The sequence below is a fragment of the Falco biarmicus genome, chromosome 3, assembly GCF_023638135.1.
Source record: "Falco biarmicus isolate bFalBia1 chromosome 3, bFalBia1.pri, whole genome shotgun sequence".
NCBI classification, from domain to species: Eukaryota; Metazoa; Chordata; class Aves; order Falconiformes; family Falconidae; genus Falco; species Falco biarmicus.
This window is the reverse complement of record NC_079290.1, coordinates 106,410,867-106,438,169: the sequence shown is the minus strand read 5'-3', so window position 1 is coordinate 106,438,169 and position 27,303 is coordinate 106,410,867. Positions and strand designations below refer to the sequence as shown.

The following is a 27,303-nucleotide window of genomic DNA, read 5'->3' as shown; positions in this document are numbered from 1 at the left end:
GGAATACTGGCCGTCCACAAAGAGAGCGTTGTGCCGAGGGAGGGGGCTGCAGGCTGGGGCTGCTCCTGGTGCCATCCTCTGCGCCGGCCCTGCCATGCACCTCTGCGTTCTCCAGCTTGCTTATTTCTGGCTTCCTGATTTTGAGTGGCAGGGGCAGTGCCCTGGTGTGAGATGCTTCAGCTTAGCCCAGTTCCTGTGTCAGCGGTGGAAAGGCCGGGGGTAGCGCCTGCCGGCCTCAGGTGCATGGCAGGGATGCGGCAGAGTATTTTGTACACACCCCACCATCAGTGCAGACTTGTTTTCCAAACATTCTTTCCATCCCCAAAGCGGTTTACAAACATGTACGTGGTTCTTTGCAGACAGACTCTTCCTTTTTGCTCTTGGAAACAGAGAGAACAGAGCTGGCAGAGCCCCCGCTGCCGGTTAACTCTTTCCCCAGTCCACCAGCAAGTGTGTACTGGTGCTTGCTGGCCATCACGAGGCAGAGTGGGACGGGCCGTAGCTTCGTCCTCTCATGGCTTATTTTCTGAACTTCAGGATGCTACAAAAGGGAGCAGGAGGCGGGAGGTAGCAGTTTTGGATGGAAGAGGTAGGTTTGTTAATCAAAGCAGAGGAAAAAAGAGAGCGCGCTAGCTGAAGTCATATGAAATCACCCGCAGAGGTGCAGCCAACAGATTATTGAGTCCATGCGCCTGCTTACGTCTTTTTTTCATGATATGCTTCAGTGTAAAACGTAGAAGACATATTTGGTGCAAATGTTTTCCTAAGATTTATTTTTATCTAATCACTTATGAAAGTTTTACTGACTTTAAAGAACAGATTTGCTAACCACCCATAAACCACGTTTTTCTGCTTTAATTAAACCATTTTTGTCCATGAGGTTTTGTTCACACACTGACAACATCAATATAAATATATCTCTGCCAGAGTAATTAATAAAAGCAGACAGCTCAAGGGAGAAAGCATATGTGTCGTATCATCTTCGTAGACTCTACTATTGTATAGTTCTTCCAAAAAAAGTTAAGAGTTGCCCCAATTAAATTGTTATGTGGCTTATGTATGTTCAGATTTAATTTGGTATAATTGAATTTATGTTCATCCTTAGAGAACTCATGGGGCTGCCAGATACAGACAGAAACCATTTATACCATGGAAATACTATGCTGTTAGATTTTTTTAAAGGCTGTAGGATTAGGTCTCAATAAACTGTTTCAACAGCATTTCAAGGCTTGTACGGTTGCTTCAACTTACCGTGGGTATTTGCAAAGGGAATGAAGACAATATTGTTGTGTTCGCCGCATGTTTCACTTACTTTGCATGCTAAAGCACTGCTAAAAATGGGATATGGTGCTTCCTACTTAGCATTAAATTAATGCTTGCTATCATGGTTGAAAGGAATTTGTGAAGTCCTGTGTTCTATAATGTATGATTTTTAACTTCAAAATATGTTACAGAAGAAGTATCTCCATCTGATAATGAAGAAGACTTTCAGATTACTATCAGGTGGACCTTCAAAATACCTGAAGTCTTTGTATTTTTTTCCAAGCATATTTCAGTGGTGGGAAAGTGTTCGGTTTGAGGACACAACCATCCTCATGTCTAGTGTGATGGGGAGCTGACTTGGGAAAATAATACCATTTTCTGTGCTGCTGATAGATTTAAACAACCCCCCAGCCTTTTTCCAGGCGTTTGGCTTCATGTCCCATCTTGTGTTTGGCCGACATCAGCAGGGGTTTGGGGCAGTTGTCCTGGGGGGAAGGTGCACATGTTGCAGTAGATGCTCGCTTGCTGCAGTGACAGTGGTGATGCTGAAATCCCAGTCACAAGCAAACTCTGTACAAGGAGCAGATGTCTGCCCTGTTTAACACGCAGGGAATGAGTGGCCCAGACAGGATGGAAGTTCTCTTTTCCTGACCTGAGAATCCTGATGTGCTGTCTTCATTTTAACAGAGGAACCATGTTCTCATTCTGTAGTGGGGACCTTTTAGAAAGCAATTATCTGTCATCCTCAGCTCCATCTTCTGGCTTTCTGATAGCTGAGAAAACTGCTGTAAAAGGCACATGCTATTCTTTTTTGTTTTTCCTTTCCATTTGGCTTCAAAACAGGTCATCTTAAAAAGAACAGAAGTCTTCTCCTGCTGGATTAGAAAGTGGATCAAAATGCAAAACTTTGGCTTTAGTTGTCCGGTGGCGTCTCTAAGGCTTCAGACAGGTGCCCACAGAAGATAAGAAATGCTGCATGGAGGTTATCAGAATCTCCTTAACTCAAACCTGACTTGCTCAGGCACAGCAAGGTATATGGTATGTCAGATTATGTATTGTTTTGAGACCTGCTGTCAGAGAACCAGATGTGTTGGAATTGCCTCGGTAAAGTAACCCGAGCAGAGGCATCTGGGTACCTTTCATTTGACACTTTGCTGTGGCTTTCCATTGGAGCAGTTACCTTAACAACATCGTTCTGCTGAACTGTCTTCTGACCCAGAGATGGTCTAAGATCTGAGCTGGAGATTTTGAAATGTTGTTTCTCAGCATATTCAAAGGGCAGATTTATCATTAGAATCAATTCCCTGGAATATAGCATTTCATAAGTAGGTGAATTGGCTTGGGGTAAAGTTCATCCAGGCGGCACTTGGGACTGTGTAGTTTACCCTTGTACTTCCTTATAACTAAGATTTCAGTTTGTGATGTCAGACAAGATACTTGTTTAATTTCAGCTGCAGAGAGGTCAGATCACTGAGCTTTAGAAGGAAATAATTGAACCAGTCCTTCATTGGTCATAGTTTTGAAAAGAGAAGCAAGTTATGGCTTGAAGAATCGTAACACTTGCTTTAAAAAAAAAAAAATTCCACATGTTTGAGTGAGAAAGGGTAATAGTCATATTTCTTTGGGGGATGCAAATGCCTGAAAAGGGAGGTAATTGTTCTGGGATGGCGTATGGAAGTGCCTGTAGGTAAGAGGCTCCCTGAGCCAAGACCCATGGCTGTCACTTCTCCTGGCAAAGAGTGGAACAAGCCACTGTCCCATACCAGGGTTGCTGGTGACAAGAAGGAACAAGCAGTAGTAACGGGACAGAACTGGGCAGTGGAACTGGGCTGTGGTTCCTTTGCCTCCTTGGAGCGGTGGAGCTGCCTGGGCTGGAGCCATTTAAAAGGCGATTGGAAAACGGGCTGGCGAAGGCATCGCAGGGAGGACTCCTGTGGGCAGGGGTGGGCCAGGTGACCCAGCGCAGCTCCACGTTACGGACCTGCAGCGACACTTGGAGCAGCGCTTCAGATACAGAGACACCATCGGCTCAGGGACATCACGGTGTCTCAAATGTTCTAGAGCTGCCAGGGTCCGTGGCTAGCACTAGCCCAGCCTCCCGGCTTGCACACCATCGTGTTACGGCACTTGTCCTGCGGGACACATCGCAGGCAGCGTGCTGCTGCCACTGGGCTGGCAGATCGCTTGTGGATCACTGGGTGGTGGCCCGGACCCCGCTCACCGTCAGGTGTGATGTACATGAAGTATATTCAAACAGGCATAGGAACGTCTTCTAGACAGCGGATTGTTCAGCTGGCAGGAATATTATTGCTTCTGAGATTGTGGTGAAAAATGAGCGTGCCAGAATTCCTTTGCAGTTTGAGTAAATCTGTTAGAGGGCAAAATGACTATACTCACTGCATAAATTTGAAGGGAAATTACTTTGCTCATTCTGTTTATGTGTATCTGGTGGGTGAGAATGATGCTAACTTGCGGGTGGCTGTCAGGTGTTTACTCTCCTTCTGTAAAAACACTTTTCTATCTTCAGCTGAGAAGCGGCTCCAAACCCCTTTTTTCTGGTGCAGAACCAAACCACGTGAGGCAAAGATGTAAAGATGTCCACCCTGGTGTCCCCAGTTCTCATTGTAGTGATGCTTGGAGTGAAGACAAACCGTGCATAAGAATTGCAAATTGAAGTTCTCCTTCAGGATGCAGCACATATGAAAAATCTTCATTTCCCTTGGGGGGCAGATGAGCCCAGGAGCAGATTCTCTAGCAGCTGGAAGTGCTCTGAGGATCTGCTTTCCTGGCCTTGCTCTCGTTATTCAGCAAATATCCCAGTGCTGTGAGGCAAAGGGATGGAATAAGCCTGGATGCTTCCCTGCTGGCTTCTCTAAGCCCAGGACAGAGAGGAGGCTTTAACTGAGGAACTGCCTCCCCAAGCCCTGCTCTCCCAAACCGGACAGCTGTCCTCCTTGGCCCTCTAGCAGCCCAAGGCAAGGTGAGCAACTGGTTATGGATTTTCCTTCCTTCCCAGCCCATCTCTGAGCCTCTCCAAGCCCCCGCGGGTCTGTGCCAATGGGTGGCATCGTGCTGTGGCCGGCTGGTGCTGCCCTGGGACCTGCCCCTGCTGTCCTGGCCACACTGCCTGAGCACCCCGGGGAGCCCACCAAGTACCCCCCGCACAGAAGGGATCGGTTCTGCCTTTGTGGCAGGTCCTCTGGGAAGGTCTCTTGTGATCTTGTTTGTCTATAGTATTGTAAGGACTCAATAGGCAGCTGTTACGCAGGAGGTCACTCAGTGGGTCCGGAGCCTCGGGTGCTGCTGTGGAACGGGTGCACAGGCTTCGGCGCCTTGTTTTTGCACCTTCTCTTGGTAATGTTTTCAGTAAATATCAACTATAAAGAAATCACACATTTCAGCTTTGTTCACACATTTCAGCTTTGTGCGAGGTGAGCAGCGCATTGTTACTGCATCAAGAGAAAATTTCTCCCGGCTCCGTGTGAGATGGCTGCTTTGTTTTCAAGTCTCTTTAAACAGGGGTCTGCTGTTCCTGTTTTTGATCAGCTGCCTTGTTCAGGAGGGAAACCTATAATATCCTTTCATTCTTTTTCTCAGTGCCAACCCGGTTCACAAACTCATCTATTTCACACCTTCTAAAGAGCATGAGAATAGTCTGCAAAGCAGCTGCCTTACTCATTTCTGATAAGAAAGGTTACAAGGACTGTGCTTCCTTGTACGATTGTGGCACCTTTGGGGGGTTTCCTGTGTAAATGAAACCCTGGTGCAGCTGTGCTCACACTGGTATCAGCTCTGGGGGAGGGGAATGCCTTGATTTGCTGTAGGGTTTCTTTTTTTTCTTTCTTTTTTAAAATCTCTGTTCTGACAGTGTAGGGTCATGGCTAAAGCTATGGTAACGTGCACCCTTTGGGCCTGTAAATTCGAGGCATTTGAAGCTAATATGTGGAAATGTATACACTTTCAGGTGGATATTCCTAGGCTGCTTGATGGCCATTACATGTGCTGACGTAGAAAGGAAAGAGGGGCAGCAATCCTCTGTATTAGACATACTGTTGCTGGTACATGTTGTTCTGGAAGAGCGTGATACCTGCCTTGCTCAGGGCTCTCCTCCTCCTGCCTGTTTTGCTGCTCTAAACCACCCCTTTGGCATCTTGGGTGCTGGTGGTGCCTTTCTTTCCGCCGTTGTGTGTAGCTGTGGCGTGGCCGTGCACAGCAGTACTGAGCAGCCTGACCCTGGTGTAAGCAGTGCTACAGGGTGCTGCTACTCAGGTGCTCGTGAGCCAGCAGCCCTGGGTGAAGGGAGACCTGAGACCAACACTCATTGCATGGATGTAACTGGCACCAGTGACGTACAGAACAAAACCTCATGGCCTTTCCTACCTCTCGAGACGTGTCACAGCTCAGTCTTGTTGCATTGTCGTAGCCTATACTGCCAGCAGTTTTGATGCCCTGTACTTTTGATTCCCAGTAATTTTTGACAGAAAGCTTGATTTGCGGTATGCTGAGGTGTTCAAAACGTGGCCCAACCACCAAAGCCAGGTGTGCAGATAACTCCAGGTATTGAGCTTTAGGAATAGTTCTCTTTGCAGTTTTAGGGACTGAGACCCAGCAGTTGTACCCCTCAAATACGCAGCAGGACGTGGGCTTAATTATCTGGACATCACTTAACTGTACCTTCCTGTTACTGGAAGCTGGGCCATATATCCCCAAATCTGTCAGTTAAATGGAAAATTTGTGCCATTTCAAGAACCTCAGCACTCCAAACTCATTCACCTTTCCCTGGGGTACCTGGATAATTGATGTTATAATTTGTTTCATTTATTATTAATGATCGAGTATAATCTGAGAGGTAGGGGAAGGGAGTGGAGCTGCCAGGACTGTCGGATGACAGTCCGAATTCTTCCCGAGGAAGAGGCTCGTAGGAGGCTGTAAGATCTCCTGCAGGTCATCTTGTTCTAGATTCGTCAGTGGACTTTGCTAGTGCTGTGAAGAGGCCGGCATTTTGTAATTGATATTAGTATGAGTGGGCAGTTGAGGTCTCTGCTACTTTTTTGGCCAGAGTGTAAAATGCGGCAAATGGTTTTGGCACTCAGTGCTTTCAATAAATCACTCTGAAGAGGCCTACATGTTAGTGGTGTTCCACAACTCCATTCCCAAGACGTTATTAAAATAAAGTTGCAGTAATAAGAAATGATTTAAAACAAGCAGCAGCTACCTCCACACATACAGATCTAGCAGAACACCCAACACACACCTACCGAAGCTGATCAGAATTTATTTTTAAGGTTGGCTGTGTTTTCGTTAGAGCAGTAGCACGTTTTGAGTATGAGTGAGGGGAAGGAGCCAATTTCTTTGGTTTTATCATAACAGATGATGCCTGTCTTGCCACTCTTAATGTTCAGTGTAAAGCCCCAGTTCCTGGAAACAAGCGATTAGTAAGGACCTAGTAAGGACCTCAGGGTTCTTAATTGCCAGGCGCAGGGGAACCCCAAGGTCAATCAATTACAGACAACAGACCCAGAAACCAAAAAGAAAGCAAAAAGAATCCGTCAGCCTTTTTTGTCATCTCATTAATTTTAAGACAACCACGTGATTTTGGACCCTAATTTGCAGAAATTGCAAGAAATAACTGTTTTGTACTGGGTATGTTGCCCCTATACCTGAGGATGTTGTAATGTTTGCTTTAGCTGAGTCAAAAATGACTCGTTAAGTTCTGCAGAGAATCATTCCATTTCAGACCCTGGCAGCACGTATGTGACTATTTTAACAAAAGGACCTGCATGGAACTGGCATCTCCACCGTGCCGCACAGCTCAGCCTGCTAGCCTGCTGAGGGACCACAGGTACTGAGCAGGCAATGAGGAAAAGCCACCAGCAAGAGAGCAGACGGACTTCCTTTGGCACCTTCCTATTTCCTTGGCACTTCTGCTTCAGGAATCAGGTGTTTATAGGACGTCTGCCATTTCCAGAAGTCATGCATGGCTGCTAAAAGCGGTGAAACCAAGGCTGAGCATCATTGGGATGCATGTAGCAAGCTTGTGGAACAGCGAGGCTCAGGCTTGAAGTCTTACAGATCTGCTGGGACTAAGGGTGAGCCAGATGCTTGGCTTAGTGAGCACTCTGGAGTTCTCTACCTCCACACGGCACCAGCGCTGTGAGCTGCTGGGGTTTTTGTCCTGTACAACAGGACTGCACTAGTTAGGGAAATTTAGGAAGAAGTCTTACATGTCCGGCTTTGCAGTGCCTTCAGCTGGACTGTGGAAATGGTTCATGTTTGAAAAACAGCAAAACTCATTAGCTGGAGCACTGGGGAAAAAAGGCTGGGGAGAGCTGTTAGGGGAGCTGCGTCTCAAGTGGTAAGAGGACTCTTGGAGAAATTACCATCAGAAAATGTTATCATCTTAACACAGCAGTGTTCTGTTCGGCTTCTGCGCCTGTGTTTGCTCCCTTTTGCCAGGAGTGCTGCCTGCATCTTCCTTCCACTTGGCTAATTGTCACTTTCCTTAAGGAGAGCTGTTTTAACACCACATCTTACTGTTGAAATAGCACCAGGCTAATCACCCTAAAGCATTTTCTATCTCCACAGAAGCTCTAAGAAGCTCCAGCGAATCGTGCCTGGTTTAATCCCTTGGAACGGCACTGGGAGTTCAGTGCTGCTGGGCTGAAGTGCTCCTGCTCCCTCTTCCTAATTAAGTGAAATGAAATGTCCTGAACTTGAAATCCTCATCTGCCTGCAAGTAGACTCTGCCTTTTGTTTATCAGATGAGGACTTCTTGCAAGCTCCCATTTGTTTTTTATCTCTTAAGCTTTTAGAACTTTGCTAATTACTGTTTTTCTAAAATGAAGCTCGATGAAGTAGAATGCAAAAGTGCGACGTATTGAACTCTTCCAGGGGGGAGGAAGACTTCAAAGTTTTTGTGTGTGTATTTTACAAAGAACTGGAAATCCCTTTCTTGACTTGTGTGTACAATATCCGAGGCAAGCCTGTGATTTGATTCAAGCATAATTTTTTACGGTTTACTGTTTAATTTAAATCAGTGTGGTATGAATTATGTTACTAGTGAAAAATGAGCTTTTGTGGAGATAAATGCTTGCCATCATCTTGAAAGTTGTCTTCTGTTTTGACATTTTTACTTTATGTTTTTCTGCATGGTGATTAGATGTTGCTGTGCAAGCGTAGCTGATTGCCCTCAAAGAGAATGAGGGTGGGAGAGAAATACAAAGAGGTGGAATTGGTTTCATGCATCAACAGGAGTTGGCACTGGTAGCACCTTCTCTGACATCCTGTTGTATTCGGGGTTGTCTTCTGGGTAGCAAAACTACACCTCCAAAGCAAGAATATAAGGGGTGATATGTGCAGGGGGGGGAAGCGGAGCTGGTGTTGATTTTTCTCAGGAGTTCTCGGCTTCTCCTCCTTGTACAGAACTTGCTCTGCCCTGTAATCAATACTGCGTCTGAAATACTGTGGTGCCTGTTGCATCAAGCTGCTTTGGAGAGCAGGAGATGCTTTCATGGAGATCATATTTAACGAGCTCTGTAAATGGTGTACTATATAATTATTGCTGCTGTTGGTTCCTCCTGCGAGGCTTTGTATTTACGGTCAGGTCTGATGTACGTTCAGCTGGAACGAATCTGCTGTGCTTGAAAGACACATCGATGACACTGCGATTTTGCAGGCTTTTTGCCCTGATGCAATGCTAACTGACACATAGGAATTACTCGCTGGCTGTTTTGTGCAGGTACGTAAGAAAATAGCAGTTAATAATGGGCAGACCTTCAAAAGGCTCAGCTGGATTCAAGTATGCTCAAGAAATTCAGCCTTGCTTGCAGAGCTTGTGAGCTATCCAGACTCCTCTGCTTTGGAAATTGAACAGGGCGTTTTGGTAGGAACCAGCCTTGTTTCATGTGATTTCTCGTGTTCTTTAGATGTGGTGGAAAAAAGAATGAGAAGGTTCTTTTTTCGTGGCAGAAGTATGTCTCAGAAGCAGCCTTCCCTGTAGCTTGCTGATGTTTTTCCTCCAGATCCTTCATGAAACCAGATAGTACGGTAGCACCACAGCAGACTCAGAAAAACATCCACCAGTGGAAAATTTCCACTCCTGACGTGTGGCTTGAGTGGGAGTGAAAGTTCAAAAACATTTGTTCTTTTAAAAACCTGAATCAGCCTCTCTTGCGTTGGCTGCTGCAGTACGGTGCCTCCCATGAGCTACCAGTGGTACTGGGCTCGGAGGTGGCATTGGGGTTGGCAGTGGCACTGGACTCGGTGGTGGCACGTGGCTCAGGGGTGGCACTGGCCTCAGCAGTGGCACCAGGCTTGGTGGCAGCACTGGGCTTGGCGGCAGCACTGGGCTCGGCGTAGCACCAGGCTCAGCAACGGCACTGGGCTCAGAGGTGGCACTGGGCTCAGAGGTGGCACCGGGCTCGGTGTGGGCACTGGGCTCAGCAGTGGCACTGGGCCTGGCAGTGGCACTGGGCCTGGCAGTGGCACCAGGCTCGGCGGCAGCACTGCGCTTGGAGGTGGCACTGGGCTCAGAGGTGGCACAGGGCTTAGCAGCACCACTGGGCTCGGAGGCAGCACTGGGCTCGGAGGTGGCACCGGGCTCAGCGGTGGCACTGAACTCAGCAGTGGCAGCGGGCTCGTCAGCGACCGCTCCTGCCCCTGCCTGGCACTGCCAAGCCCGTTGGCCCCGGAGCAGTCCAGCTGGGTTGCCTCACACCCGTGATTCTCCCAGCTCAGTTCCAGGCAGGAACCCCTTGTTTGAGAGCAGGAGACCCATAAAGATCGCTCTGCCTCTCTGCTGGGCTTTTGTCACGGAGCCGGTGGTTTCTGTGCACCCGCCGTTCCGCTGAAAGTTGGTGTCTGCTGGCAAACTGGGCTGCGTGTGGATGGGGAGGACTCTCCTGAGGATGGTCACACGGCCAGCTCATGGAGCTGGACAGTCTGTCGCAGATGAATTAAGTTCTCTGATCCTGCAGGCTTTTCATAGCCCTTTGAACTTGACCCTGGAGTCCCCTGCACTACACATGTACTTGCTTCCCATGGGTGCACACGCGTGGTTTGGAGATGAGGACCTGAGCGATGGCAAGGGGTCTGCTGCCCGCTCATACCTTAAAGCACAGGTGGGGGCTTTCAGGGAATAGCATTTTCTCTCTTTATCTGGCGTTTTTGGGGATGGGGAGCTGGCTCCGGGCTGTGCTGAAGGACCTTTCGTTTGGACAAGAAATTAACTATATGCAAGGAAAATCAGTTCTCGCTGAATACGCTTAAGAGCTTTTCCTGTGGCCCTAAGCTCGGGGCAGCAAACCAGTTGGGTTTGGCTCAGCTGCTCTTCCCATCGGTTTTCAGTGCTATGACCTGTTTTTGTCTGACACGTTTCTCATTAATTCTTTGTCAAATCACCAGGAAGCCTGCTTAATTGCAGGCAGAGCGCTGAATTTACGAGTTCATCTAGGCTTCGTGTCTACACATTGACAGAGGTGTTTCTCTGGATGAAGTCTTTTTCTCTTCATTTTGTGGCAAGAATGGTCTTTCTGTTTCAGTTACTTCTGAAAGTCATAAATTGTAGCAGTCCCTCCCTCCCCTTTATTTAAAAGAAACACAACAAAACTTCATGGCAACAGTTTATTGCTCTAAATCAGCTTGTGGGTCATTAAAGCAAAAAGGGGGGGAAAAAAAAGGAAAAAATCTCCCTCTAACTGCTGCCAAATAAAATGTGTACATCAGCCAAACTGTCAAAGGCAGATCCTGCAACTATGGGATGAGAAGGTTTATTACACTTTCAGCTTCTGGGGAGGGATGTTATAGCAACAGGACGCTGGGTCACTGATGGCAAACTCATGGTTGCTTCGTTTCTTCAGGCACACTAGGAATCCATTAAGCTAACTGACGACAGATCCCTAGGCATTCCAGTCCTACAGCACACCTCCGCGGAGGCCAAATGTTGGACGCTGCCCATTAAAACGTGAAAGAAACAACCCAACAGAGAGCCCACAAATTAGAGAAGCAGGAAACCTCAAATGATGTGCAAAAAAAATTGTAAACGTTCAAGAGAATTTTTCCATAACTTTTGCTTCATAACTCAGCATTTCTGATGTTAATAAATTATGAAACAGAGCCTTTGCAGGATCAATGAGCCTTTTGGATTCAGATCCTGAATGCTGTTCAGCAGACAGCAGATGAAGCTGCAGAGCGAGTCCTGGAACATGACAACAATTTCCTTTTGGCTGGGTCGAGATGAGCCTGAACCACAGTCACCGCCAGCATCCTGGCTCAGCACCCAAAATCCGCGGCTCTGTGATGGGCCGGTTTAAACCCCCGTAATCCCGGTGAACACGAAGGTGCCGCTGTGTTAACCAGGCAGAGTGAAGAGGAGAAGGATGGGGACTGCAGCGTGGGGAGAAGGGAGCACGCTGTGCAAAGACAGCAAACGGCTCAGCAAGACAAAACCGTGATGCTGTTCCTGGCAGGGAAGGGAGTGGAGTTGGGAAGACTTGGATGAACTGTTGGATTTGAAGGCAAAAGTGATGGGAGGTGCCTTGGGTTAATAAATAAAAGTATATACTGAACTCGCCATCTGCAGCAGAGGGAAAAAAGAGGAACTTAGTTTTCAGTGTGTTCAGTGAAAAAAACCGCAATGAGAAATCCATGATTGGGTGGGTGGGATAAAATGGAAGATGGATCAGAGGGAGATGAGGCAGAAGAAGTGCTCCCACAATAATTAACTTTATGAGAATGCTCACAGGCTGCAATCCAGGTGAAAGCTTGCTTTTCCAGCAGATCCACAAGTGCATGTGGCTGTCCCAGACCGCCTGTAGTTTAACTTGGGGAAAAGGTAAGACAGACCAAGTGTGTTCTTGCACTGAACGCAGCTCGGTGAGGAGGTGAGCCTCGGGTTCGGATCTTCGGTAATCAAGAAGGTAAAGCGCATTGCCCCAAAACTGCCTGGAACATCAGCACGCAATGGTTTTAGACTTGCAAAAATGTTACCAGTTACCAATTATAAATTTCTCTTTTCCTCCCCTCCCTTATCTTCCCCCCTTTTTTCCCCTCTCCTTTTCCTCTGATAACTTCTTTTAATGTCTAAACCAAATTATCCACCAGAGGACCTCTCTACAACCCCCCTGATCTCAGAGCTAGCCTGAGTGCAAAGAGCAAGCAGAAGGACAACTATTAAATTTCAGCTCCACCAAGTCAGATTCCTGCTAATTACACGTGATCTTCTGTTGGGTTTTTTTCTTCCTGTGGTGTCTTTTTCTTGCTGTTGGTGCTAAATACCTGATGTCAGCCTTCACCTGCCCAGGAAAACAGGGATATCTATGGATGAATGGTCTTATGATTAAAGCTAATGATTAGTCCTTGACAGAGATGAACTTGGTTCTGGTGCTAACTCTGAATGACCAGTTGCTTTAATATATGACCGTTAATAAATATGACCGTTTTAATGAGTAGGTCCCGGATCAGGTGGCTGTGGTGAATTGAGCCTTCCAGCAGGCTGCTGCGGGCTGGATCCCTCTGTGCTTGCATTTGCTGTTGGTATTTTACCCATAGATAACACTATTCGCCTCCTTTTGCTTTCCCCATTTGATCTTCTTCAGAGCATCAGTCATCTCTTAGTGCTGGTCATGCTTCTTCTAAAAAGCATTTACAAATGAATGATTGATGTGCATTCCAAAAGTGTGCCTTCAAACAGAAAATCTTTTTTTGTTACTGAAAACGACTTCTCAACAGTTGGTTTGGGCAATTTCGGCAGAGGAAATTTCTGATTTCCTTCTGGTCTGAACTGGAAGAAGATGTGGTAAAAGGTTTCAGTTTGTTTTTCCGGAGTTTTTTCAGGTGGCAAGAAGAGGGACTTAGAATATTTTTCTCTCTGTCTACGTTTGACAGAGGAAAAAATATGTACTGTAGATGGTAATTTGCGACTACTATTGGATTTTTTTTCAGTATTTTTGAAGTTGTGATATAACTTTCATATAGAACAGCAGAAAAAAGCATGAGTGTGTGAACTTGGTCTTTAATTAGAGGTGTCAACCACAAAGAGCTGGGCTCAGTCAAGAATGCCCCTGCTCTGTAGCAGGTCCTGCAGCACTTTGTGCTATAGGCTGATTACACTTACTGTATCTGGGTCTGAGAAAAATCATCCTTTCCAGGCAGTTTGACACTTTGTTAGACAAATACTGAAGCATCCTAGTAAACTAAATTTAAGGTATTTGCCAACCTTGGAGTTACCACCTGTATTTCTTACTTCAGCTGTAGAGGAAAGGCATATACTACAGGTTTGCAAATACTGATATTTTAATGAAACAATAGTTACTTAAAGGCAGGATTTATAAGACTGGCCTGCGTTCTTGTAGGTAGTCTCTTGCTTCTATTTTTGTACCTGCGATAAACTGCAAGTATCTAATGAATACCTAACTAGCAGGGACCGAATAACTAGTAGTTTAACCTATACTTACCTTCGCTTACTCCTGGATCATGGGCACACAGAACAAATCACTATTATTAATCAGGCAGATAATGTTCCTTGAAAATTAGAAAGCTAGATAAATCTAGACTTACAGAGGTTTACACCAAGACAGGCTGTAGACCAGCCATTCTAAACAACTTTGCTAATAATCTGTTCCACATCATTACATCCCATTGTGATTGATTTTTACTCATTCCTGATGAATGTTTCATCTTTGGAACTAGTGAGCAAGTGGAACTGCAGCACGTGGAGGAAGCGCAAGTGGCGTCAGGTCTCTCTGGTCCACATAAAAGGTCGCACACCTAATGTGTAGAGTTCTGAACAATTTTCTGCTTCACTGTCTACACTATGGGTGGCAGTGGAAGCCCAGCTCTTTGCCCCGTGGTGACAGGTGCTGTCTGGATGCAAAGGAGGGGACATCATTCCAGGAAGACGCTTACAGAGGTTCAGAACTTAATCCTGCCTGTCTTGATTCCCTCTTCAGGGGCATGATCACAGGCTCAGCATCTCCTGTGCTGCCGGCGGGTGATGCTTCCGTGGTTCGGGGATGCGACGACGGGGTGGTATTCCTCCTTTTCTGGTGTGGTTCAGGTGCTCATACATTTTGCAGTTCTTCCCAGAACTGGCCAGCTCCACGTGCAGACATTCCACTGCACATTGCGCTGCCGCTAGTGCTATCTTAGGGGCATCCATCGCTCAAACACGATTGTATTGTTTTGTCTTGAACTGTAGCCCCTCTGTGGACTGCCCGCATGCTGCCATTGCGATTGCAAAGGAAAAATGTGTTAGCAAAAATCCTAGGAAATGCCCTAGTCAAAAGTAATGCCTTTACTAATATATGTAATGGGACAGGAGAACTCGCATAATTGCTTCACTGTGGTTCAGCTGGAAAGCGCTGACTTACAGCTGTATGGCTGGTAATACTTTGTCCACTTTCTCCTACCTCCATAACGCTTTATTTGTTTCCAGCAGTTTCAAAGACTCCTTCTTGATAACAACAGAAGCGTACCATTTGATAAGGGATAGTAATATGCAAAATGCCGTTCAGTGATGCTTCTGGACCTTGGTTTGTGATGCCTTGTTCTATTTATGGTGTGGAGTGAGTGTGTGTGAAAAACAGGGGCTAAAGTTCTCAGGGTTTCATACAACCTCTTTTTTTCTCGTTTTGATCTGTGAGATTTCACACCCCCTGTTTGGGTTTTAAAGCTCCTCTCAGATAAAACCACAGAGTTTCAGGTGATTTCTAGCTAAGGCAGAAAGACATTCTGAAGCTGTCGAGCCTTGTGCAGGGGCCCTGCAAAACAGCTGGTGAATTTGAGCTGAGCGTCTTCAACCCAACAATTCTAGAATATGAAAGAAGGCATCTGTAAGATACAGCTGTGGAATAAAATAGACTATTAGTGTAGTCCTGGAGTGTGCCGTATTGTATTCCCAGGGTGACTTAATTTCAGTGGTTGCTGCTGTATAAATGAATGGTACTGGGAGGTTAGTGGGCTGCTGCTTATTCAAACCATTAAAAACTAGATGCTGTGTACCCAAACTGTTCAGTGGCTTCAAATCAACAGCGGAACATTGACGATTCATCTTGGTTTTGTTTTCCAAATGATTCCTGTGGGACCTGTTGCCGCTGTCAGTGTCAGTGTGTCCCCTCCTGCCCCTCAAGGTGCTGCACTGGCTATTCCACGTCGTTACCTAATTGAGATAACTGCTTCAGTCTCAACAGCCACCAGCTTCAGTCAACCCCGACATTCCTAGAGGTTCCCTGAGATAAAGCAGAAGTTACTGCTCTTTTAGCTTGAGTAAACTCAGTAGAGTTGTTCAACCCACATCAAGAATACTTTTGTTTTTTTCTTGCAAAGTCCAAACTACCTTAATTCAGCTTCCTGTGACATGACTGCTGTGTGTCAGGCCTTTGCTGTGAGGAGCAGAGCTCAAGGGGAGGTAAATAAGGGCATTAAAAAGTACCAGTTGTTGAGAAAGAGTCTAGTTAGGGAAGAGCAGGGACTTTTGTGGGGTCTCACTTTCCCTACAAATCGCTGAAGGGAAAATTCAGCACCTCCAAGGTAGATCTTTTAATCAGGTTGCTGCATAAATGCAACAGATTTTAAGGGGAGTATCTACAGTAAAAAAAAAGCAACCAAGCACACTCCCAATATCCCTTTGCATGCGATATGTCCTCAATTTGATTCACATATGTGTTTAACATTTGATGTAAATTGATGGCTCCTGACGGGGTTTTCACATCGCCCTTTCCCTTGGCACGAGCGCCTGCCCTGGTGCGCTCTGGCAGGTGATGAGTTAATTCCAAGTGCACAGTTGTACCTGTTGGCTGTGGGAGTGGTGCTTACGGTTGGACGAAGGGCTGTAGGTGTTGCTCCCCGGTGTAGCCCTCAGCCCCTGGTGAAGACCAGCAGCTCGTCCTTCGAACGCAGCAAGCTGGAAGCCCTGGTGCTCCTTGCCGTGGGGCGGCTCACCCACTCAGTGGGGTTCAGCTCTTGGCTGTGTTCAGTAACACGTTTTAATGGTCTGAGACTCATTTGCCTAAGGAAATTCTTCTATTCCCTTTCTTTCTCCCCACCTAGAAAAGGGAACCGTATTTATTGTGGGACAAGAAACCGGGAGATGCTGTGTTTGTGGTAGAGAATGCAACTGGGAGCTGAAGAGAAAAGGCAGGCAGGGCTGGGGTGGGGGAGTGACCGATGAGTGATGAGAAGTGATGGGATCAGGCATGACTGACTGTGGGGACTGAATTCTTCCAGAGTCATTTAGGTTGGAAAAGAGCTCGAAGATCATCAAATCCAGCCATTAACCCAGCACTGCCAAGCCCATCGCTGACCCATGTCCCTGAGCGCCGCATCTGCACGTTTTTTAAGTGCTTCCAGGGATGGCGACCCCACCACCTCCCTGGGCAGCCTGTTCCGATGCTTTGACCACCCTTTCAGTGAAGAAATTTTCCCTAATATCCCATCTGAACCTCCTCTGGTGCAGCTTGAGGCTGTTTCCTCTTGTCCTGTGGCTTGTTACAGCGATGCAGGTGGTGGGGAGCGAGCCAGGGCTTTGCTAGTGAGGACACCCGGTGCCAGGTACCGTGGGTGTGGGATGCTGGGAGGAAGGAGCTGGCACGCGAGGAGTGAGGACCGAGGCTTATCCTGGCCAGGGGACAGGCATGGAGGATGTAAGAGGAGAGGTTTGCAAGCTCGGCAACAGGCACTGGGACAAGGCACGGAGAAGATGCTGGGGTTGATGGGCAAGGAACCTGGGCTTTGAGTCCTGAAAGTCAGAGCAGTCTGGCAGAATGCTTGGGAATGGGGTTCGGAGACAAGCCTGGATAACCTGGGGTGAACTAGGTGGCATGGGCTGAAATTTGTGGAAATGGGCAAAAGATTTGTGTTTACTGCCCTACAGTCCTCTTGAGTGCCTGAATACATGTCATTTACCTTCTCCTCTCCCACAAAGTCTCGAGACTCGAGGGCAGGGAGCTCGGGAGCTGCCGGGGGGCCAGGGATGTGCCGCGGTGCCGCCGGGGTTGCTGTGTGGTGCAGCGGCAAGCCACGCACCTGACCTAGAACACCACACAGGAGCGAGTGCTGCAGTTAGAGTCTGGTTTGAAACCAAAACAAACTAGAAGAAAATGAAACAAATGACTGAGAATTAGCTCACATAAACCAGAATTTGCTACTATAATTTTAACAAATTCGCCAGCAGGAAAGGTCTTGCCATGTAGTTTTTGACTTGTGAAATGTGTGTTTGTTTGGACGGGGGAGTTCTCCTTCATTTACTGAACCTGAACGGATAGATCTGCTCCAGAAATTAACGGGGGCAGTGTGGCAAAGGACGTTGCCAGTGCAACTCCTGTTTTATTTACTCAGGAAGCTGGAATGTGAGGCGTGAACAAGGCAGGGTTTTTCTCCAAGAGGAAGGATGATGTTTTGTGGCCAAGTCAGTTGAATTGAAAACTATAAACTCCATCACTGCTTCTGCTGCTGTGTTCTGAGGAAGTCGCTGAAGCCAGACTTGTCTGAAGTGGCCACTAATTGCATGTTCCTCATTATCTTTGTCTGAATGCCCAACTTGACACCTGGGATGCTAATCCACCGAGGTGCCGGCAGCATCAGGCAGGGCTCTGCTCCGGGCGCTGGACGTGAGCAGTAACCTGAAAACACGGGAACAGCAAGAATGCTCCAGGTGTTTCGTGTCCCTCTCTTCGTCTTGTTTCTTGGGCTATAAAGTGAGTTTATTAGGAATCCCTCACAGATGTGTTATAAAACTGAATGGCAGTTTGGGTGCATGATGTTGCCACGCGTGTAGTGTTTGTTTAAAATAACTTTTGTGCGTTGTTTGTGCACCTTCTGTGCTTCAGCCTGGTTAGAGTCAGAGCCTGTCCGTGTAGCTGAACCCGCCCAGGTCTCATAGGTAAGCAACCGGGAGAGTATTCCCAAGCAGGGGATTAATGACACTGAACACAGGGAGTGTTGTTTCTCACCAGTCCTGTCCCAAACACACATATTCTGGGAGAAAATGCGGTATTTCCATGCAGCTTCAGTGCCATCGTTTGGTTAGGAAGGAAGAAGCCAAATCCTGACACCGTGATTTTCCCTTCCTCCGTTGTAATACACGTAGCTTGAGAAAAAAAAGGGTTAGTGCCGGAGGTGGGAGACCAAGGTACGTCTGCTGGGAGCGGTGCAGGGAGTGTGAGCTTGCCTGGTGCCGCTGGGGCTGCCTGGCTGGGCGGCGCTGGGCTGGTGCTGGGGGCACACAGCCAAGACTGGCACGGTCCTGATTCTCCGCGGGGGTCCCGAGCTGCGCAGCCAGGGTCCCAGCCGACAGCAGCGCTCCAAGATTTCGCAGCCTGACCTTACACTTGATCTGTTGCTGTCATCGCTGCATTTTCGTTTCTCCTTTCCTTTGTTCCTATCTTTTCTTTTTTTCTCGGTCGTGAAGTGGATGGGAAAGTATTATCGTATCCCATGAGATTTTGAGAGAATTAATTGCTAGTAAAAGCATGTTAAGAGCTTTTGATGACTGAAGTAATTTGCAATGACACAGGGTCTGGTAAGGGTAGAGGGAAATCTAAGTCTAGGGGAAAAAAGAGTTTCTGTAATAAGGAGGCCCACTTATGAGCAGAATACACCCTCGCCGTACTTAGGACTCAAAGGGCTTTTCCTCATTTTGGTGGTGTCCTGTGTTGTTTTTAAAATGTGCTTTTTTCAGTGAGTTGCAGAATGGGTCATCACAAATGTCGAATGGAATGCCGAACATGTTTTCTGTTTCAATGTCATCGAACTTACTTTACTGTCTTAAGAAAGAAAAAGTGCTAAGTCTCTTCCTGGTAAAACAGCGATTTTCCTTAGACCAGGACCCTTTATTTAACCCTTGTTTTTCACACTTGGACTTTTAAGCATTTGAGGGTTTTTATTTGGAAAGATCCCTCTTTTGCTCACTGGCCAAATTTTATCTCACCTTCAACCACACAGATCCTCTGCTGTCAGTGAACTTCTAGTGGTGTACTTAGATAAATGAAAGCGTCACTTGTTACAGCATTTTCTAAAATATAATTTCACAGCACTGGGGTAAGTGACCTGTTTTGAAAGTTTACTAAAAAACAGAATGTCATTATTTATAATAAAACCTGATCCTGTGTGGAAGGATGAAACAGTGTGAAGATGGAGCAGTTTAAGGGCCTTGTCATTAAAATGAATACGGTTTGGAGGAGTTATCTGCTTTGATTACTGAAGTGGTGTGGATACTAGAAGTGTTTGTCTCCTAATAATTGTATTCCTGAGCCTATTATCATGGACAACTGATATCATGTTATCATTGTAATCATGGATGACTCTGATACATGTCCTTGGAGGTTCTGCTAACCAGGAACATCAGATTATGACTAAGAGCTGCTTTTAGTCTTCCGTATGTCTCTTTTTTTAATTATATATGCCAGCCAGCTTTCTCCTCTCTGTTTCTTCTTTGGAATCCTGCATTGCAAGTAATTCTCCTTTCTTTCTTCTTCCTGTAGCTATCATTTTACAGCAGATGACCCATGTATTTCTTCTTCTCCTGTTCTACAGATTGCTGATGACCTGGGAAATGACAAGTTCTGTATTGATGCTGGCCAGAGTGGAGCTGGGAACTGGCTGAAGTACATCCGCGTGGCCTGTTCCTGTGATGGGCAGAATCTAGCCGTGTGTCACGTTAACGACCAGGTAACGACTTCGGCAGCTCCAAGGTTGCTGTGCCCACCTCGCTGCTTCCACAGCTGCTGGGGTGGGTTGGCAGAGGGTAGTGTAGAGTGGCAGCACTGAATGGAAGCAACCAGCGGGGTCATCTGTTCAGCAGCTCTGCTGCAGCATCCCTGAAATGATCTAAAACCCCTGGACTCATGTGATCTTCCAGTCCCTGACTCCTTTTGTGGTGGGGAAGATAATTTGAAATGTTAACACCTGGTGTGAAGTGTAAGTTGTGTTAACAAAACACAATGAGACAAATGGAAACCAGTGTTGGTATTTCGTTGCCATCAAAACCATAGGAAGTTCATGTTACCGGTTGACAGTGGTGGGTAGGGAGTGTGATTCCAAGCTCTGAAGTCAGCTGTTCTCTGATCTAAGAGGGGAGTGAGGGTTTGGGAGTCTGTGGAGGAGGAAAAGTAAAAGCCTAACAGGCATATTTACAGAAATGCTGGTAGAGCAGCCTCTAGGTGGGGGTGCGGGCGAGGGATATTACACAGAATTAATAGGATTTTGATAATGTTAGCTAACGTTTATAAAGTTCTTTGAAGATTAAACCCAAAAATGGATTCAAGATGAGCAAGCCAAGCTGGGAGTTTCACAAACCTCGGAGTGCAATCCAAGTACAAGTTACTGTTTCAGACCTAACTTAAATGAGAAATGCACTCTTAATGTTATTACCAGTCCGCAAACAGAAGGCATGTTTGGATGCACGCAAAAAATGAGCTGAGGATGGGAAAATACACTTCTAACAGAAACATTTTAAAACCTGTATCTGACAGGGAAGCTAGAGTGAATCTGAAGCCAGCTCACATAAAATGAGAATAGCTCAGGGCGCACCAAAATATCAGCTCACTTTGTGAACTTAGTTCCTGTTTTAAAATGCTTTTAAATAACTTAATTTTGGATGCCAAAAAAAAATTACAGAAATACCGCAAATGTTCATGATTCAAGCAATCCAGAAGAGATTGAGGCACAAAGCTCTAAATTTCAGCCTGCTTAGTTAAAATGAGCTGCTGATTGCTGCAGTGCCCACTCACCACTACTCACAAGTGCTCTTACAACAAGGAGCCGTCTGAGCAAGAGCCAACATTTATCATCAGCTCCTTGTCTTACACCGTGAGCTGCTCAGTGCCTTCTGTGGCACACACAGGGCTGCTCCTGTGTCTCAGTTTCACAGACCGACAGGATAAATACCTTCGGGGCCGTTGCATTTTCCCTCACCTGTTACTTAGGTCTTTCACCATCCTTCATTCTGCACAGAAAATACGGGTTTGCAGGAGCCTGCGACTGACCCGGCTTCCTTGCTGTGCATCCTGCAGCTTGCCTGAGCACAAACTGCTAGCCTGAGGGATACCTTTTTAGACTTTCCAGAAGATTCAGCAGGACCAGTGCAACTGCCTGTGCTAATACTTCCCAGCACTGCAGCACTGTGCATGAAATACAGCTTTAGCCAGCCGCGTGTGTTCACTTCTTAACAGCAGTTTTGCTCAGTGGTCTCTGCAGGTGACTTTGAGTGCTCATCCTCGCAGCTGCTACCGAGAATGTTTACCAGCAGCAGTAGAAAAGCACAAATATTAAAAGAAGAGAAAACCAAATATTTAGAGGTTGGGTTTCATAAAAAAGATCTTAGACTGGGGAACAAAACTGAATTAATACAGGGGTTTTTTATATGAATACACATCTCTTCTTTTTAAAATGTTAACTTGTACACTGCTGGCTTTTCCCAGGTTCTCACAAATGCTTAGACTAAGGACTAGACATATATACAAAATCTGCCAAAAACCTGAAGGCTGTATCACGTTTTATTCTAAGCCCGGTCACTGCATGTCCTTCTGTTCTTGTCCCTCATCTGGAGATTTTTGGTTGTGCATATTTTTAGTGCATGCAGCAATCTGATTGGAAAGAACAGCTGTTTATCATACCCACTCATCTTCTTTTCTTTATTTTTTCTCTGTTATGACCACTCTCTTACAACTCTGTAGTAAATAAATTTACTACAAGTCACATAAAAGGGGGTAGGTAGCAAGCAAGTGCTTCTTCAGGAGGAAGAAAATAAGAAGCTGCAGAACACAATGAAACAGTAGCAAAGGAAAATGCTTTCTTCCCCTCAGCCTTCTTTCCGGAAAGATTGAGAAGTCTTAGGTCAGGCCAGCTGGCTGGAATGAAAAAATCCAGTGTAAAAAGCAGCAGATGATGGTGATTGATAACTAGAGGCACTGGGTGCTTTGGGGGGGGAGGAGTAAAGTCAGAGTAAGGATATACTGTTTCCTCAGATATTGATTAAGACAGCCTATGGACTCATTTCAATGGCACAGTACTTAGAGCAGTCAGCAGCACATTAAAATCTTTGTGGACTTGTATTATTATTTATAGAGGAGACAACTTAACCATGTTTGTTCTGGAATTTCCTGTTCGTTCCAAGTTTTCTCTCACACCACTGCTACACAGAACCAAGCCTCACTACTTTGTCTCCTGGAAAGATTCTGGTGTTAGTTGGTGGTTACTTGTTTTACTGAAACGGATCGTTGTTCCAGATTATGAAGCTTCAAAGGGTAAAGGTGGCTGTGAGTGTCTTTGGTTGGCATGAAAACTAAGAGCGTAAGATGCAAATATAAATAGAAAAATGTCCAACAGTCCATAAATGTATATGTCTGCAAGCTGACACGTGCTTTCATCAAACTCAGTGAATTCATAATTCACAGGTAGCCAAGGTGCCTCTTGGACATAAACCCCTTGTATTTGAACTCTTTAGACACTCAAAATAAAATTACTAGCATGCAAAATCAGGTTCTTCGTCCTGGTCCTAAGAAACCCTGGCCTGCTGAATACCAAAGCAAAAGTGGCATGCATTTTCAAAGATACTGTAGTTAGACAGTTGAAGGGTACAAAATGTTTTTACACTTCCTTGTTTTTTCTTTAGCTGATGTCAGTGTGAGGTCCATACTCATAAAAAAGGGGGTGTGGGGGGGTGTTACAGGTCGTCTTCCTGCAGATACCTCCGAGGGTGAGCAGTTCTGCTCGTGTGATTGCTTCACTGAAGTCAAGGGCACTGAGCTGGATTCCTCACGGGAGTGTGTGCTTCTGGCCAGGGCCGTTGCATGCTTTTAAAACGAATCCACTCCTTTTCCCTGCAGGATATATTTAGAAAACCGAATTTGTGTTGAGTTCAAACTTTCTTTCTTGCGCACAACACCCCGCGCAGTCCGTGCAAGGGGAGACTCTGCTGGGTGCCGGTGCTGCGCGCATCCTGCGAGCGAGAAAGGAGACATCTCAGGCCCTTACGAGAGTGACTCCTAAAGCCGGAAACATGTTATAAATTTTCAGAGTGACTAAGCATTGCTAATTTCTACCTAGTGCTATATCCTAATGCTGCTGGTTTTAACTTCATTTGATTTCACTTGCTAGCCAGGTACATTTTTTTCCATAACAGGCACTCAAAAAAACAGGGAGAAAGGCTTTGTGCAGTAGGCGTGCAAAGATTTGGGGGTTGTTTGTTACGTACATAAAGAAAAGCTTTTGCAATAAAAGATTATCCACAAAATAACTAAGCAGCACTGTGATGATAAGAGCCAGGATAAGCTTTTAATCAAAACCACTTCCTTTTCAGGAAAAAATAAACATTTTTACATGGGGAGATGGTTTTTTGACACACACTGTGCTACCACCACATTCTGTTCTGCTCTGCACTCCTGTAACTTGGGAATATTCCCAGGGATGTACAGAGAATTTTCCTTTATTTTTAGTGAAGAAATTGACAGCAGAATCTGGACCTCTGAGTATTTTGGGGTGGTTGGTTTTTTTCCCAATTTAAAGATTAAAATGTTGCTATTTAGAAAGAGATTAGTTGAGGCATTTCATTAACTGTTTTTCAATTGTGAAACCAATTTTCAAATGTAAAATAATGTTATCCAGTTTTCTTTATGTTTATTCTTACTTGACAGGTATTTGAAAAGAATAGAAGATCCTTGATTGACTGAAATAATTGTGTGCCTAAAAGAGGGCTAGAAAAGAATGGTAGAAAAATTATATGATTTGCTAAATGTATCTGGAAAATGAGACATGACTTCTGTTTTATTTTTTCATGTTGCTACTACTGCCTTCATGGGGCAAATACTTCAGCAGTTTAGCTGTTCTCGTTCAGGAGACTGTAATATTAAACAGAATACATGTAATAAAGGTAATAGCCATGAGCTTGCTTTCAGGATGAGAGCTACTGCTTTTCTTTGTGTTACATATATTGGAAAAAAGAAGGAGCTGCAGTGATGGAAAAAATCGGCCCTCTGTTTAATAAGCCAGTCTTCTGGGTGTGTGTATAATAGAGGTATTTTATATGTATTTTACATACATATTCAGTGACTGTCTTCAGGATTCCTAGTTGTGTAACACAGTGCCTTAAAAAGAGGAAATAAAAAGCAGTGTGGCTTAGTTGAAACAAAGGGAAGGCGATTCCAAAGGAGGAAGACATCTGAACAAAAGCAAAATGTGCAGCCCCGTTCTGGCCAGAAATGCACGAGGCCAAACTTTTACGTGTTCGCTCCTCCTTGAGCCAGCCAGACACACACAGGTTTGATAGTTGTCTTAGACGAGCAGTAGGTAGGAATATTTGCCTTGTTACTCCAGCGGATTGCTAGTATAGTTAACTATTTGCAAGACAAGAACGTAAAGCAGCAGCTTTTTAGCTCGTTTTGAATTGTCCCTCGGCCACTGCCGCACACTGATGCAATTAGTGGGTGTGTGTTTCGATCTTTAGGTAAACACTGCAGCTGTTTTCTCCATTCTCTAATGCCGTTTTTTTCCTAAAGCACAAACGTGTTGCCGCAGTGAAGCTAAGAGAAATAGTAGGCATAACTCATACAGCAGGTAAACAGTGCTGTTTTTTATGAAAGATGCCTAACTAATGAGGTAATATACGGACGTGGTTTTCTCACTTGACGTGTTTCATCTCCATCTATTGCCTTGATACTGGAAACAGTTAAACAATTACTGCATTGTTTCTGAGCTGTGTCTGTCTCAAGAACACTTTTTCTCAGAGAAAAGATGTACAGCTTTGATTACTTTGTGCTCCGCTCGGGGTGAGATCAGCCTCAGAATGCGATTGTGTGCTGTGGTTCTGCATTATCGATACTTTCAGTAATTGTACCAAATTGCTTGGTTATAGGCTGCAAAATGTTATAGCCAGAGCCAGCTTTCTATTACATCGCGTTTACATCCACAGAAGCAGTTATAGAGCAGATCTGTGTATCAAGCCTAGACTGGAAAAGGATTCCTCTGGGTTGTTTTTTTTGTTTTGTTTTGTTTTTTTCTTTCTTATTTTTCATCTTTTTCTAGTGCCCTGTGCCTGAAATAATTTTGATACAAACTAAGCAGCATGGTATTTTCAACTGTCTGTGAGAGCACTACCCAAACCCTAGTTATATTGGTAACAATTTTGTGTTAAATAAAACTGACTGGTAATTAGGAGAGGTGCCTCTTTTGTTGTGAGAAATAAGAAAGGATAATGTGTGCGTTTTTTATATAAATGCTGAACATAAATGATTTATGAATGTAAATGTTCTGATGGATTAGTAAATCCGATCTTGGTCGGCGCACAACAAATAAGAAAGGAAAGGAAACACAGCAGTGGTTTTAATTAATTCAGACCATCAGTAGCATGATTGCAAGATGAAGTTAATTATTATAATGAAATGTTTGATGAAATTAATGTGACTCCAGCAGAATCCAGCTTTTCCCTGATCATTAATGAAGCTTGTACTATGTGTCTTGAAAGACCGTGACAGGCGTGTTTTCACCTACAGCTACTTTGTTCTGAGCACAAGCAGGAGAGGTGGAGGAGCTCGGGATGCTGATGCCGTGGCACTGTTTGCCTTTGTCCTAGTAGAATCCTGACGGACTTTTCGCAGTGTCAGATCTGTGGATGTGTCTGTGCGCTAGGCACACCTTTTAGGATGTGGTTTGTACATGAGTGCTGGTTTAGGTTGGGTTACTAGCCGAAGGAGAAGTGTGTGTTAATAGCTGTCTTGACTTCTTTTTCGCCTCAGCTGGCTGCAAGCGGCGGCGCAAGGATGATCCTGTTCCTCCGAGTCGAGCCCCAAGTGCTGTGCTTATTCCAAGTCTTTTCTTTTTGTTTTTCAGGCAGGTTTGCCACGGGGGGTTTAGTCCTGGGGAAAGCTCTCCTCGCTGAGCGAGCGGGCAGGGGATTGCTGAAGCGTAAATCAGAGAGATGGTGAGGGGAAAGAAGGCGGATTTTATACCACTCGCACTTTGCAGCGGGGTCGTGGAAACCGGTTACAACCCGGTGGGAGACTGGCGGCGGGTGGGGGCCGGGCCGCCTGGCGGGGGTCAGGGCGCCCCTCGCGGCGGGGCCTGCGGGGCCGGGGCGCACCGGGCTGCCCAGCGCCTTGCCCGGGGAACCGCGGGACAGCCGGGCTGGGCTGACGCGGGGGTGCCGGGCCTGGCCCGCCCCGTCGGGGGCACCGCGGTACCCACCCACCCCCCCGGTAACCCCCGGGCCGGGCCCCGGGCGCCACGGCCCCGACTTCCCCTTCCTCCGTGCGGCGCGGCGGCTGCCGGCGGCCTGCCCCGACGGGGAGAGCCCGGGGTGGCCCCCCCGCCCCGCCGCCGGGCCGCGCCTCGCCCGGAGCCCGCAGGTCAGGCGCCCCGCGCTGCCCGGCCCCGCGGCCGGTCACGGCGCTGCCGGGCGGCCCCGCGCTGCCAGGCCGGGCCGCGGGTGGAGTCTGCCCCCTGCTGGGGCGGGCCGGGCCCCGCGCCCACGGCCCCGCGCCCGCCGCCCGGCCCGCCGCCGGCTGCGCAACCCCCGCTGCCCGGCCCGCGGCTGCCCCACAGGCGGCGGTGGGAGGGGGGGGGTCGCGCCGGGGGCAAGCTCGCTGCGTCGGTGCCGGGGAAGGTGTGTGGCAGCCCCGGTGCGGGGGCAGCCGCCGCCGGGAAATCCCGCACCCCCGGGGCCGGCGCGATCGCGCCGCAGCGCCCGGACGGGGCCCTGCCGGCCTGCGTGTGCCGTTGTACCGCGGTGATCGCTCCGTGAGGGTTTTCCTCAGCTCCATCAGGAGGGAACGCCGGCAGCAGTACCGGGGTTTTCCCGAGGTGCCCGCGGCACCGTGGGCAGGGGGAGGCACCTGCTGCCCCCCGGGCTCCAGCCACCCGCTTCCACGGTGGAAGGGAGGGGGGCTCGGGGGGGGACACGTCCCGGTGAGACCCTTCACGCAGCCCAGGGTCGGAGAGGTTTGTGTCTTTGTGCCCTGCAGACGGAAGGGTGGCAGCTCGTGCAGGGACCCGTGCTGGGTGAATTGTAGTTGATGTCCCAAAGAATAATTTCATGCCTCACTGTTAAAGGCA

General features: G+C 46.9%; 1 protein-coding gene across 1 annotated transcript in view; it reads left to right on the top strand.

Moving 5' to 3' along the window:
- The window catches only part of PRDM16 (PR/SET domain 16), a 345,680-nt gene that overhangs the window by 271,166 nt on the left and 47,211 nt on the right, over nt 1–27,303 (top strand). Inside the window, exon 4 of the mRNA XM_056332565.1 lies at nt 19,792–19,926. Coding sequence (XP_056188540.1) covers nt 19,792–19,926 — 135 coding nt within the window. The remainder of the gene's footprint in view (nt 1–19,791; nt 19,927–27,303) is intronic.